Here is a 14,493-nt window from a genome sequence, read left to right on the forward strand (position 1 = left end):
TGGACCAGCACAGTCCAGAGGGAGATGCTTGTGGATGCTCCCCCATCCGTGACAAGAGCATCCAGCCATGTCATATTTTCCCCATGTCCCATGAGGATGATTCCACTGCTTAAAGGTTGTTCCTTGTCCCCTCTGCATCTCCTGGCTCTTTCCATCCACTGGACTGGTGGCTTTGACACCCCAGCCCACAGGACAGATTTCAGCATCGTTATCTGGTTAACCTTCCTAATTTAGATGAGCATTAGACCTGCATGGCCCCCCCTGCTCTGGGCAGGAGAAACCCCTCCTGCCAGGCAGAGCTGAACCAACCCTGAGCACCCCTCGTCTTCCCACCCCCTGCAAAGCTCTCCCCTTTCTCCTTGGTGGCTGTCATCTCCTCGGGGATGTGCTTAGCCAAGTCAGGGCTTGGTGTCACGTTGTTTCCGGCAAACTAATGGGCAAAGTGCTTGTTTCCAGAGATTGCGTGGAGCAGAAATCCCTGCCCTTCATCTCCAGCTGCAATTACCGAAGCCAAGTCGATGCAGTTGATGGTAATAGGATGGTAACACTGTCTGAATTTGTATTTAATGCTGATTCCGAGGGTCTATAATCTTCATCAGCACCACATGACTTTTTATAGAACAGAAAAATGTGAGAGCAGTTAATGAGCTGTAATTCTGGAGAGCTTCTGCCTTGATTGGGGCTAATTATTTTCTTTATAAAAATAATTAACCATCCACACAACCTATAGAGTGAAAGGCATGTGGCATTAATTAAACCATGCGGTATTTTCAATGCACCTTTATCTCCTGTTTCCCAGCACATCCCAAACAGGCGGTCACACACTGCAGAAAGCCAGGCCGGGCACAAACTGGCATCACGCAAGGGCTCGTGCTTGGGCACAAAGAACAGGTCCTGAGTGGGGGAGTTGCATCCAGATCCCACTTTCTGCAGCTGCCTGGCCCTGCACGTACCATAAAACTCCTCATTTGGGTAGGAAAGGCTGTTTTGGGTAGACTAAGGTGATGGTGCTCATGTGTGTGATGGGTGCAGAGGGGATACTGGGGGTGTCTCTGCTCTTATGGCTGAGGAGCAGCCAGTGGGTCTGTGCTGTCATTCGATGTGGGGCATCAGGAGATCCCCAAATTAAGGTGGTTGCTTTACACAGGCCAAACCCTTGTTCTCTGACACTCTGAGATCCCGGGAGGAGTCCCAGGCGAACGCGCCCCAGCGCCGGGTCCGTGCGTGCTTAGACACACACTTACATAATACATAATTGTTAACAAAACTAATTCCTCTATTTTCCTGGAGGTATTCTGAGAACTAATGAATATATTTGCATAATCTTGATTTTGTTTATGAATAATTCTGGATTATCCAAATGTGAATAACACTGGGGCTTTGCCGCTCTGGATTGCCTTTCAGCTGAGGATAGCAAAGCGGTTTACAAATATTAGTTCAGCCTCACAAATCCCAGCAAGCAATAAAATTATTATTACACCCAATTAAAGATGGATGGGATGAAAACTGAAATGATCCTCTGCAGCCCTTCTGTCAGGGTCTGCCACGGGGACCCACCTGCCTCTTCCAAACATTCCCCCTAGGAAGCAGCAAGCTAAAAAATATCCCTCCCATTCTTTTTTTTGGGATGATTTAAAACAATATTCACAGTTGCAGAGTGGTGTGGATGGTTGGGGAAAAGACCTGGGTGCAGAGAGGGAGGTTTCTTTCGGGCTCTGACCCCCACAGGACTCTGGGTGCTGCAGCACTGAACACCCCAATGACTGCCTTGGAACAGAGAGGGAGCAGAAACGTTTCTGTCTTCCCTGCCAGAAATTCTCCTTAACTGAAAACCTCCTCAGCAGTCCTTCCTGGGCAGGTGACACAACCACTGAGGTGTTTGCAACAGGGCCAGGGAGTGTTACAGGGAAGGAACCCTCCCACCTGAAGCAGCAATTTGTGAGTTCCCCAGCTCAGCTGACGTAGCAGTTGTGAGGCAGGAAGGCAAAGAGCCCTTCTGGCCACAGGAAACCCCCATTGAGGGGGTTAAATCCCACTTGCCACCTTCCTTCCTGGGCTGGAAACATTGCAGGGGACATTGCAGGCTCATCTCTCAGCAGCAGAAATCCATTGCTTAATTCCTTTCCACAGGAGCTAATTGCTGCCCACGCTTCCCCACACAGGAACATCTGCTTCTTGCAGTCACTGAGCCCTCCTGGCCCCATGTGGCCCTGCCAGTGCAGCCCTGGGCACCGGCAGGGGATGGAAGTTCAGGAGATAAGCCCCCAATAGGAGGATTTCCAGGGACCTCTGCTGCACCAGACCTTGCTCAGGTGATGCCACTGAACACCTGTGTTGGGACACCCATTCAGATGCACTCGTGGGTCTGTCCTGGAGGGGTCTGAGCATTTTTTAATGCTGGAGTTATTTCAAGCTGAGCCCTTGGCACTGCTGTTCAGTAGCTGACACCATGACTGTGCTCCAGCACACAGAGTGACTCAGGGGTGGTTTATTAATGGCTTGCAGTGACCTGAGTGTCCCTGTCCCCAGCCTGGATGGATGGATGGAGGGATGGGGTGGGCAGCAGTCAACCAGAGTCATTCCCAGGGCAGTTCCACAGGCAGGCTGCAGCTGCATAAACAGGTTGTTTTTTTGGAGTTGTCCCAGTGTTGGGACTTCCAGTGTGTTTTCCCCTCTTCTTCCAGTGGTAATTCAAAAGAAGCAAGGAGGAAACAGCTTTATGTGAGTGGCAAAGGCAGCATTTCTGCTCCAAGTGGATCTTCTCCAGCCATCTCCTCCTTGCTGCTTCCAACGTGCCTTATTACTAATTCATTTTTAAAGTGATCTCTCAGCGCTCCCAGGAGCTCCTGGTAACTGTGTGCTCACAATTCCCTATTTGATTAAAATTTAACGAGCTGTTATTGGCAAATACACTATTTCACTGCTGTTTGCCATGCCAGATAGCAAGGGTTTTGGACAAAGGAGGGAATGGGTGCATCTGATGGTCTCTGGAACAGGGTCTGGCACTGTGCAGCCATTGAGTGTGAAGGTGTCCTCCAGCCTGACCACATTGCAGGTAGTGCCAAAGTGCTTCTTTTCTGGGATATCCTTCAGGGTTTTTTGTTTGTTTGTTTGTTTTGTTGTTGTTGTTTGTTTGTTTGTTTGTTTTAAATCCTTGTAAAATGTTAAGGGTCATCTCCTGGTGCTCCTCAGCTTCTGGCTCCCAGTGTTGTGTTGGGAACTGCCCAACCACAACCGCTGGGTTCCCTCCCTCTCAGCCCACGGTCCTCACCTTCATCCAGTTTGGTTATGCCTTGCAGTTCTTGTAGTTTATGAGAGTTTAATGAGAAATTTGAGCTCAGATCCAGACTTTTCCTAATCACAAGCTCTGCAAGGGCTGCTTCAGGTTGCCCCCATGCCTGGCCATCAGCTCTTGTCCCCTTCACCCAGGAGCAGTTGCCCCCATGGCTTTCTGAGGCTGCCTGGGGACAACGGCAGGGACGGGGAGAGCTGTTTGTGGCCAGCCAGGAGGAGAGTGGCCATGAGGCTATGGCAGGTTTTAGCACAAGCTCTCAGTCCCAGTCCCTCCTCACAGCAGTTCCTGGGTCACTCAGGAGCCTGGAGTCCCCCAAAACATGGATCAGGGATGTGCAGGATTGCCGTGCTGTGGGCCAGCATGGTGATGTCAGCACGTCTGTCTACATTTGCAGGCACGTGTGACGGCCAAGGCTCCTCCTTTCCTGTTTCCTGAGTGAGAATAAAACTGGCTCCTATACAGACATGGGAACCCGCGGGGTATTTGTCTAAGGAGGAGGATTTGAGGACAGGAAAGGCACAGGATTGTCCCCCTGAGAGCGAGCCTGGCCTGGCAGCGTGCAGGTGCTGACGGGCAGGAAGCTCCACAGGGACCTCCGAGCCGGCAGCGTGGGAGGCTCAAGATGCCGTAGAAACCATTGGAGATGGGGCAGCGGTCCAGGTTTCCTTTAGAAACGACGTGCCCGTGTGCCATATTCCTCGGGTTTGTCTCTGCAGTTGCTGGCAGGCAGTCAGCAGAGCCATCCTGTGTGGCTGGCAGCGAGGGAAAGCGACTCCAAGCCCTGCGAGGTGACCGGGTGCTCAGGAAGTGGACAGGGAATGGGGGTCTTGGTGCCCCTGGGGAGGAGGAGATTCAGCCATGGGAAGCAGGGAGAGGCTGTGCTTGCCCTGGTGCCTGATCCTGCCTAAGAAGGATGGTCCATGGAGAAATTGTTTTCCCCTGTGGAGTTTTTCCCTCTGCCAGGGCCATCGATCCTGCGAGCCTGTGCCACTGCCAGCTGGTGCCCAGGACGGAGCCCTCCCCGTGGGCTGCAACAGCACAGTACCCCCCAGAGCATCTGGCACTGATTCTGTGCCACCACCGGGGCCTCTTCCAGCAGGGAAGCTCCTCTGTTCCGATCTAACCACGCATAGTAAATCAACTGCTGGAAAATAAAGAGCCGAGCTGCTTTTTTGGCCCGGGATGTGCTGGGAGCAATGGTCAAACCTTTCTGGAGTCCCAGGAGGAAAATGAGCCGCTGCCACATACGGGCTTGCAGCAGGACACAGGGTTCCCGGGAGCAGGATGGGGAGGCGAGTCACGACTGGCAAAAATCTGATGAAAAATGTATATTGCAGAATTGTATTTCTCTTCTGTGTTTAAACTGCCTCAAGAAAACCACGTGCTTTTCTGCAGCTGGTGCCTCTGCTGATGCACAGGAAAAAAAAAAAATAGCAGGGAGAAGATTAAAATTGAACTGGCTTGGAGTCTGTGTAATCAAGGAAAATATCTCGGTGATTTGCTATTATAATTTTCAATAACAAACGGCAGGGCTCCTGGTGCACTAATAATAACGGGTTGAATGAGGTGGGGAAAGAACCTGCCATGGGGTGTTTGTGTGTGTGTGTGCTTGTGGGAAGCACTTCCAATATTCCCCTTCTCCTAATTTTGAAGAGGTATTTTTAGTGCACATTTCAAAGAGCTTTACATAAACACATCTGCTGGAGTTTTTTCTGTGAGATGTCTTTACAACCCTCTTTTCTGTCCCCTCCCTTTCCAGGGACAAGGGAACAGTTTGACTGTTTTCTTTTTCAATCAGATGAGCGAAGCTGGAGACCGAGAGAGAAAAATCAAAGGGTCATTTGCCAACACCAAAAGGCTTCTCAGCCCCAAGGGTGGATTTTAGAAATTATTTGAGCAGCTCAGACCACTCTCTCTGAAGCCTGGGGCAGAAGCACATGGGATGTGGCCATGGCAGAGAGCCATGGGGATATGGGAAAACAGGGATCCTGACCAATCACCTGCCCTCTCCTGCACAGCCAAAACCTCCAAGTGAGGAAAGGAGAGGAAAGATGAGGTATTCCATCACCCGTCCGTGCACTTTTTGCATGTTGCTCAGGAGAAGTGGCGAGAGCATCCCCGGTGTGAGGGGCTGTGGGTGCACGAGTTTCTCCTGCTTCCCCTCAGGATGCCCGTGTCCTTCCACAGGCTGATGTTCCCACTTCCCAGGCCAGGCATCCATCCAGCATCATTTAATGCCAGTTAAGCATTCACAACTATTAGGCTCATCAGAGATGCTTTAACCTTGCTTGTTTTGGGGCTCTGGTTGGCTGGAGCCGCTCCCGCCTTTTCACTGGGGGCTGTAGAGAAGATGGGAACGTAGAGCCAGTCAGGGCTGAAGTGGGGAAGGTAGTAAAGCTTCTATACTGGTTTTCCAAGATCCTCTGCCCTAAATTGGAAGTGCTGTCAGTGCAGGCCTGCCAAGTGCAGTCAGTGTTCGGGGCCTCTGAAGTGCTTGTGTTTGCAGCCGGGTGCATCCAGCACCTGACCCAGCTGTGTGTGCAAAGGAAAATAAAGGAGGAAAAAAAAAAAAAAGGCTTGGTTAGCATGATCCATCCCCAGTTTGCTTACACTGCTGCTTGCAGAGCAGCTGGGAAGGGCAGAGGGGCTGTGCAAGGCCACCAGGGGCTGGGATTGCTGGAGCCCATCCTGGGGAGGTGAGGGACGATGCGGCTGTGGGTGGGGAGATGGCCTTGGTGCCAGGATCCGGCAGCCAAAAGGTCACTAGAAGGACAATTTTCTTGCTCTTGTCTCCTCTTGAGATGAGTTACTGCGGGGAAAAGGCTGACTGATAAAAGCTTTGTGGCAGGAGACTGCTGTGGGGCTGGGGCAGAAGAGCTGGGCTGGGACACTGGAGCCTGTGGGCAGAGGAGGGCAGTGCCCGGCCCCAGGGTGTCAGCACACAGGGATGTCAAGTGCACACCAAACTCTCGCTGACTGCACGTCCCTGGGAGGCCAGAGGGGACGGGTGTCGCTGGGCTCAGCTCCCAGAGGAGCCTGCATCACTGAGTGCCACATTTCATGGCCTGATGCGATGGCACTTGGCCATGGCATGGAGCATGGCAGCCTGGGATGGAGGGATGGGGATGGTTTGTGAGTTAGCTCTGCTTCCTGAGGCAGAGAATGCCTTGTGCCTTTGCCCCATCCTCTCTGGAAGGTGCCAGGATCCATCCATGGGCAGGAATGGTTAACTGGTCTCCTTAGTGCCTCCACAAGCTGGGGGTGACATTATATGTGTTACATTCCCCTCCCCAGGGAAGGGAGGCGGGACGGGATGGCCTCAGGAGATGGGGCTCTGTGGGGCACTGCTGGCAGCAGGGAGGGGGCTCTGTGGGGCACTGCTGGCAGCAGGGAGCCCAGTGGGATTCAGGAATGTGACGTGCCTTTAGGAAAGGCTGGTGGGAAGCAGTTCAGGCATTTTGCAAAAATAAACAGGGACCTCCCCATCTCAAAGCAGGCTGGCAACACCCACCCCTTCTCCTCCAGATGTACATAGTGTTTTATGGTGGAATCACCCCTCTTCAAATGAGGAATATTTGAGCACTATCCCACCAGTGACCTTTCCTGCATCATGTCTATTAGAGTAGTAATAGATCATTTCTCTCTGCTGTCTATATGTTGTGTTAGGGAAGGAAAACATGAGGGAGCCCAAATATGGTACCGAAATAAGGAAAGGGGTTGGCTGGGCTGTGAAAAGCAGTGCCAGGCTTGGGCTGATGGAGAGGTGAGAGCCCTGTGTGCCTGCTGCTTCCCCCTTCGAGCCACTGCAACCCTGGCAAAAATTGCCATGAGCCCAAAATAACCCTTCTGGACCAGAGACTGCTGAGATGGGAAGGGACAGGATGAGCTGACCTTGGCAGGAGGTGGCACAGGGCATGTTCTACACTGAGCTGGTGCAGGAAGCCCACAGGTGTCCTGCTGGGGGGGTGTTCCCATCAGGAGCAGGCCTGCTGCTTTTGGACAGGTCTGATGGATAGGCTGGACTTCTGCATGGGAGAAATAAAGGAAAATGGAAAATGAGTGCCAGTGATCAAATAGCCAAATGGAAATGGAGAAACTTGGAGGGCAGGTAGGATGGGTGGGCAGAAAGGCTGTGGTTCTCTCTCCAATGCTGGATCAGTGTTGTCCCCCAGCAGAGCAAACTCTGGGCATCCTTTTTGGCTCCTCTTTTTCCTGCCTGCTCTGGCACATCCTCCTGGCTGAGTGAGCCCCCGCACTTCCAGCGGCATCACACTGAGCATCCTCACTGCTCTCCCGGGGCCGGCTCCAGCAAAACACCCACAGAGGGCTTTTCTTTCCTGCTGCAGGCACGAGCAGCAGGGAAGGTGTGATAATCCCTCCTTTGAGGCCACAGTAATCGTTCACACCAAACTGCATCGCTTTCATATCAGTCACGAAAGACAGCAAAGACAATAAGAAAAAAAATACAGTTTTATATATATATTCAATCAATGTCCGTGGAGCTCAACGCGAGGGGATTACCAGCCAGTTTAGAGCGTTAGTGACTCTCAGCATCCATCAGAGGAGAACATTTGGTTGAATGGAAGCCAGCCTTTGATGGAATTGGAGAATAATTATTTCCATCAATAATTACATCCAAGCCCAGAAGAAACGGTTCCTGGCACGTTGCAGGACAGGAGTCCTTGATTGCCTCGAGGCCAATATGTTTTAACCCCAGGACCTGGAAATCCCATTAGTGGGAGTGGGGGCCGGGGTGAGAAGGACATTGCCTGCCTGCCCAGGTCCTGGCAGTGGTGTCTCAGCCTGCTGCCAGCCCGGGGAGGAACCCTCCTGCCTCCGTTGCTGGACTTGATCCAGCTCAGACTTTGCACAGGTCATTAATTTGGGGACATTTTTAATGGATCCTAATGATTGAGCCTGTTCTTAAAAGGGGTTCGGGAAAGGCCACAAGTCAATTAGCTCGCACACAGAAAGCGATTAACTGTGTAGCTTCCTGGAGGGTTAAAAATAATGTGGATGTTGGGAAGGGACTGGGGAATTTATTACAAGCAGAGTAACAGAGTTTTAGAGCCAAAGGGACTATCACCTCCTGCATGTTCTTGGCCAGAAATATTTCACCCAGCTTCACCCCAGTGAATCCTGTCCCTTATATTTGGCTGTGCACATCCCTAAGTGTTCAGGCATTACCAAATGGGCTCCAAGGAGGAATCAGTGAAAGTGGGAGCTTGTTGAGAGAGAGAACAGGTGGAGACACACCTTCTGCAGGTGCCCCTGTGCCAACTCCAGCCCCAAAGCATGTTGCTCATGGCTGAGGCAGGCAGCAGGGTGTTCCCTGGGGCATGCAAGACTCTAGCCATGCCTAACTGAGGCATTTTTAACATCACATTGCTCTTTAACCACCCTATTGGGCCCATTCAACCCCCAGGACGTGCAGCCCTGGCCCTGCAGGGGGCCCACGTGTGGTGGCTGTGGCAGTCTCTGCAGCCCAAAGGATCCTCCACTGGGGCTGCAGGGCTGGCATGGGGGACATCCCAGCCTTCCTCTTCTCTGGTGGGGTCCGTGTGGCCTGGGGGCTTGGTTGTGCTGCTCTCCAAAGGGATGAGGAAGGTTGGGTGGCAGACACAGGTGGATGTCTAAACTCCAAACCCGGTGCTGGGATTGGCTCCAGAATGATGATGGGAAGAAATGGGGACACAGCCCAACCCACCCTGGATACCAACCCACAGTCAGGCTGAGCCTGGACATGCCAATACTTGTTTTATCTATTCAAATAATATTCTGGATGACCCCAAACACCCAGTGTTCTCAGCACCCCTGCTGGGTATGGTTTATGGCTTTTCATTAATCTTTCCATTCTTTGAAATAAACATCTGCAGGACCCGGAAAGCTATTTACTTTCCTCCTGAGTGTCTGCACACAGGCTCCTTTGAGTTTGTTTTCTCCATTTGGCTTATTTTCTTCATTTCAGCTTGCACAAGCCCTGGTGTTTCTTAACGACCACTCACTCAGTGGCTCTGCTCTTCACCAGCTCCTGTGGTTTTCCCAGGGCTCTTGCAGGCACTGACCTGACCCAGGTGATTCCCCTGAGATCTGCTGGGCTGTCCCAGGTTCTCCAGGTTGGGCTTTCAGCAGGACCAGGTGTGTTCACTGGCCCAGCACCCTATTTGTAGGAGCAGGGAGAGGGGCTACTCCTTGGCTGCTAAAAGTTTGCTTCCAGTGGAGGGTGAGGATGTGTGCCGAGGTATTATTAGGGCAACAACAGATTTGGAAAATTGCATTTGAAATGCAAAAGGGTGTATTGTTTTTTTTTTTTTTTTTCTATCAGAGTACAAGGCCTGTCCTGTCTCGGCAGAGCTGGTGATCTAAACCCCAGGATGCAGGAGAAGGTATCCTGGCTATCTCCCGTTCTCCCTTCCCCGCTGGATTGGATCTGGACAGTTCCACACTGTCCCTGCAAGATGGAGCTGTCCAGCTGCTCCCCAGCTGCACGATGCTTGTGGCACCTCTGAATGTGAGCACAGCAAGCCTGGGGTGCAGCTCTCACTGGAAACGGGGAATCTTGTAGGAGCCTTGTGGGAGAATTTCAGGGCTGAGCACTGAGAGCAACCTGCATCTCTCCTTCATAGCAGCACAGGTCCTACCTGTGGAAAGGAAAGGAGATTCCCCAGGACATGGGAAAGCCTCAGCCAGTGCCCCCAGCTGGAGGGATAGTTCTTGATGGCTCTCCTTCTCTCCTCTTGCTCCGGCAGTGGGACACTCAGCTGCCTGCCATACCCTGCGGAGGACAGACGTCCCGAAAAGCTGAGCAGCTGCGTGGTCAGGGACACCTCCACCACCAATGGCTGTGCCAAAGGGAGGGAGAGACGAGACCACGGGCACCACAGGTCACGCAGGTAAGAGCCAGGGCTATGAATGGGGTCACCTCAAAGCCGAGGGGTGGCAGGGGAGGCGTCTGTGGATGTTCACCCAGCCCCTCTGGGGTCTGTGAGAGCTGGGGATGGCTTAAACAACTCTGTGAGCGTGCAACAAATGCATGTGATTGTATGAAATCCCCGTGCATGCTGGCAGGGAGAAACCTGCAGTTCATTTCTACTCCAGGGCTGGCTCTTACAGCCTCCTTCCAAGTATCCCTGTCTGGAAGACAGGCAACCTGCCAGCACCCCTCTGCACTACCAGGTCTGCTGAGAACCACCCTCAGCAATTCCCCTCTCCCCCTGCCTAGGTCAGACCAGCAGCATTGGCTTCATTAGGACACAGCTTCGTTATCGGCTTGTTGTTAGTCCCCGATCGCTTGAGAGGAGAAAAATGAATGGAATGTTGTAAATAAAGCAGCTGGGGTCTCTGAGCCCTGCCTGCTAAACTATCTCTGCGATTAAAGCCTCTCTGTTCGGTTAAAGATGCTGCAAAGAAAGAGCAAGACAGCACATTTCATATCTTCAGATTTCAGGCCAACCGGAACAATAATCTGAAGCACATTTTTAATTAGACTTTGATTATAATCGCGGAGAAACAATTAAAGTCAGATCAGCGCAGGGGAGAAAGCTTCCACATCAAAGACAGATTTTCTCCTGGGAGAGGGAGAAGGGCTCTGCAGAAACTGCCTGTGGCCAAATGGTCAGAGACCCCTCCCTGCTCTCCCTTGGCTGGGGTCCAGCTGTACCCCTGGGTGTAGGGGCTGAGGGGCACCCAGACCTGCGTGCTGGGGAGCCCAAAGCTGTGCTGGGAGAAAGCACAGCTTGAGCCCGGCTTTCAAACTGGGCTTGAGCATCCTGAGAACGGAGAGTCTGTTAGCAGCGCTCAGGTCCCTGATCTAGCACAACCCTGGGGTATCTCCGGGCAGGGGTCTGAGCTTAGTGACAGTGAGATGTCCTGGGAAATGCGTGACTTCTACCTCAAATGGCCCTAACAGTGCCTTGGGAGGAGAAAGAGAGCAAGCAGGAGTATGGGGGTGCTCTGTGGGGCTGTGGTTGCACCTTGGATTTACTTCACCAGAAGCACTTGGCACTCATCCACAGTTCACAACTGAAGCACTAACTTGCAGTTTCGTTTTGCAGAGCAATTTTGTTTTTCAGAGCATATTAAAAGCACTAAGCAATTGAGGTTTTATGACAGTGTAATTTTGGTGGTGATTCAAGCCCTGGCTGATCAAGTGTTGAGGGGTGGTGGAGGCTGAGTGTCCCCCCCTCAAAGTGCCATTTGCTCTGCATTAGGACTTTTATTAGCAATAACATTTGTTCTTTCTACAGAAAGCTGCTCAGTTTTCGGTCTGTTTCTGTAGTGAGGATCCCACAGTATTTCCCAAACATGGGGCTGCTTCCACTCATTACCTGCTCTTGGCTCTTCTCACTGGCACAGGGAGAATGGGGGAAACTGAGGCACACACCCAGTACCCTCATTTCCAGCAGTGGTTTTTCAGAGGCCCTGGGGAGCTGGCTGTGCCCCCACAAGCTTTGGTCCTGGATCCATTTGGGAATCCACCTGGGAATCTATTTGGGGATCTATGGGTTGATTTGGGATCAATCTGGGGATCCACAGGCTGCCACTAGCTGTCCCTGTCTTTACAAGCATTTGCTTTAGTTAATGAGTAGCCACGGAGTTATCTGTCATTTTCTCAGCCCGGTGCTCTGAATTAATTAACCATGATATTTGCTTTTCATTGAAACATAACGCAATTCGACATCATATATTTAAAAAAGAAATTAATTTACAGGAGGGTTTATTTTCAAGGTTTAACAACTGTATAAGAGATGCATATCTCCTTCAATTACTGTAGTGTCTCAATAAATATATATATATTTCTAATCAATTGCTACTTAACACATGTCAAGTCTTTATTATAGTTAGATGCATCTGGTTGTGATAATTACTGTGTGCAAATTAAATGCCAATTAATTATTTAAAGCATATTTACAAAGAGCAACAAAACCTATAAATCTGTTACAGAGTCGTTAACCTTGGCAAACATGTTTTAAATAATCAGCAGTGCTGTGGTGTAGCTGTCTTGTTATATCTCCATTAGACACTTTAAACTGTGACCAAATAATTTGTTTGAGGGTAATTAGGCATCACTCATGCCCCAAGTTCACCATGAACACTGATCATGGTGCCCCATGTCCTTGAGGTGGGGATGGCAGACAAGAGTCCCATGGGAGTTGATTCAGAGTTTATTTTTATTGGTTTTGATGTTTGTTGGGTTTTTTTCCCCCCTCCTCAGCCCTTCCTGTGATGGGGAGCAGCCGCCACCAGCCCGGGGGAAGAAGAAGAAGAAGAAATCTGGCCGCAAGAAGCGGAGGAGGTGAGGGTGGCCATGGCAGTGTGAGGGGACAGGCAGGGCACCTCTGGGGTGGGTGTGATGGAGGGAGGAGGGTCAGTGAAGGAGGTGAGGGTCAGCCATGGTGTTGTGTGGGGCAGGAGGGGACAGAAGCCCTCGGCTGGGTGTGAGGGAAGAGGGTCTGTGTAAGATGGAGGCATGAGGGGCTGGGTTTCCACAGCCCAGAGGGGCTCTGCCATCTTCTTGCTCTCCTCTCAGGCCGGCAGAGCTGTGTTGAGGCTCATCCCTGGCCTCATCCCATTCCCACGGGGAGCCCCCAGCCTCTGTCTGCCCTGGGGGGTGCTGCTGGTGGTGGGGTGAGGGCTGGGGAGCCCTGCAGTCCCTAATGCCCCTGTGCCTCTTCAGGTCTCCCTCCTACAGCCCCTCACCTGTGAAGAAGAAGAAGAAGAAAAGCTCCAAGAAGCGAAAAAGAAACAGGTATTTTTTCCCTTGAAAACATAATTCAGTTGGCAGCAGCTGTTGGGGGCCTTGGAGAAGGGGTGGAAGGCACAGCTGCCTTGGGCAGCTGTCGAGCCCAGCAGGCAGAGAGGGGTGAGGCTCTGCCTGTCAGCAATGGCAACCTAGAGGTGAACACTGGGCAGGGCACAGAATGGGGTGCTTGGGGTGTGGGGGCAGATGGACGGACAAACCAAATCCACAGGAGGTCTGGGGAGCATCAACCTGCTGTCCTTGCTGTCCTGTTCACATGGCCCCCATCCTCTGGGATGCCAATGGGATCGGTGCTCAGGGTTTGCACTGGTCCCTGTCCCTTCTTTCTCAGCCTACAGAAAGTGCCAGGACCAGGAAAAGCTCAGACGAGCTCCCCGCATTCACATCCCAGTCTGCTCTCCTAGCCCTGGTGACTGCCTCCACCTTCCCCTTCTGAAGCCCATTTTTAATTCAGAGTATGATTAAATTTTAAAATTGCAAATATTTCACTGTTTTCTCTCAGCCGTTAAACCAATATTTGAAGAGAACAGGGATGCCATCTTCCTCGGAAAGTTCATGTATTTATAATATATTGAACCAAAGGGAGAACTACTTAAAATGGATAACAGGATGAAGAGTTGAGCTTCAGTCTTAAAGAGGAGGAGAGATAAGGATACAGGAACTTCTTTAAAGCAGTTTCTTCCCACGGAGGGATTCCTATGCTCTTTTATGAATGCCATCTCCTGATGGAAGTCCTCGGTCAGAGACTCTTTGGCTTTGAACCTTTAGTACCCATTTATGTCCCTGCAAGCCAAGAATAAGCTGTAGCTGGTCCCAAAAGGCAGCATGATAAACCATTCAGGATTAGTGACCATTGGAAGTTGTTTCCAGACACCTGGTAGCACTTCAGCTATGGATCCTGACTGTCTGTGCCAGAGGTAATCTCACAGCCCCTTTAGGCAGGACTTCAGGCCATGCCTTCTGCAGGATGTTGTGCTCCCAGGTGAGATGAGACAGTGGCCTGTGCAGTGTAATGAGTCCAGGCCTTGCTGCGTGGAAGTGTCCTCTGTGCTCTCAGGGTGCTCTACATGAGAAAAGTGTCTCCTGTGTCATCCCAGGGATGCTCCAGGAGGCAAGACAGAGGCACAGCAGTGGTTTGGCTGTGAGGCTGGTCTGGAGTCACGCAGTCCTTTGACTGCTATTTGGTCTTCATTCAGAAAACCAGGGAATGGACTCACACTGGCCACCTCAACATGCAGTGCACAACTGTGGAAGCAGGAGCAGAGAAAAGGGACCCACCAGAGATAGGGAATGTATCTGATTTATCTGAAGACTTGTTAGCCTGAGGATCATATTCTGAATTACTTGTAGAGTGTGCTAGTCACTTCTTCCACACCAACATTTCTCAGCTGCTAAAGGAGAGCTGGGGCCATTCTGCCCAGCTGGTTCATGAGTGCTC

At 51.4% G+C, this 14,493-nt stretch overlaps 1 protein-coding gene across 2 annotated transcripts in view; it reads left to right on the top strand.

Moving 5' to 3' along the window:
* Positions 1-14,493, top strand: part of SRRM4 (serine/arginine repetitive matrix 4) — a 52,433-nt gene that overhangs the window by 14,371 nt on the left and 23,569 nt on the right. For both annotated transcript variants that reach the window (XM_027881914.1, XM_027881915.1), the window contains exons 2-4: positions 10,045-10,188; positions 12,510-12,590; positions 12,972-13,043. In XM_027881914.1, coding sequence (XP_027737715.1) covers positions 10,045-10,188; positions 12,510-12,590; positions 12,972-13,043 — 297 coding nt within the window. The remainder of the gene's footprint in view (positions 1-10,044; positions 10,189-12,509; positions 12,591-12,971; positions 13,044-14,493) is intronic.

Source organism: Empidonax traillii, unplaced genomic scaffold (genome assembly GCF_003031625.1).
Source record: "Empidonax traillii isolate 1590-97213 ecotype Southwest subspecies unplaced genomic scaffold, ASM303162v1 scaffold99:size1466351, whole genome shotgun sequence".
NCBI lineage: Eukaryota > Metazoa > Chordata > Aves > Passeriformes > Tyrannidae > Empidonax > Empidonax traillii.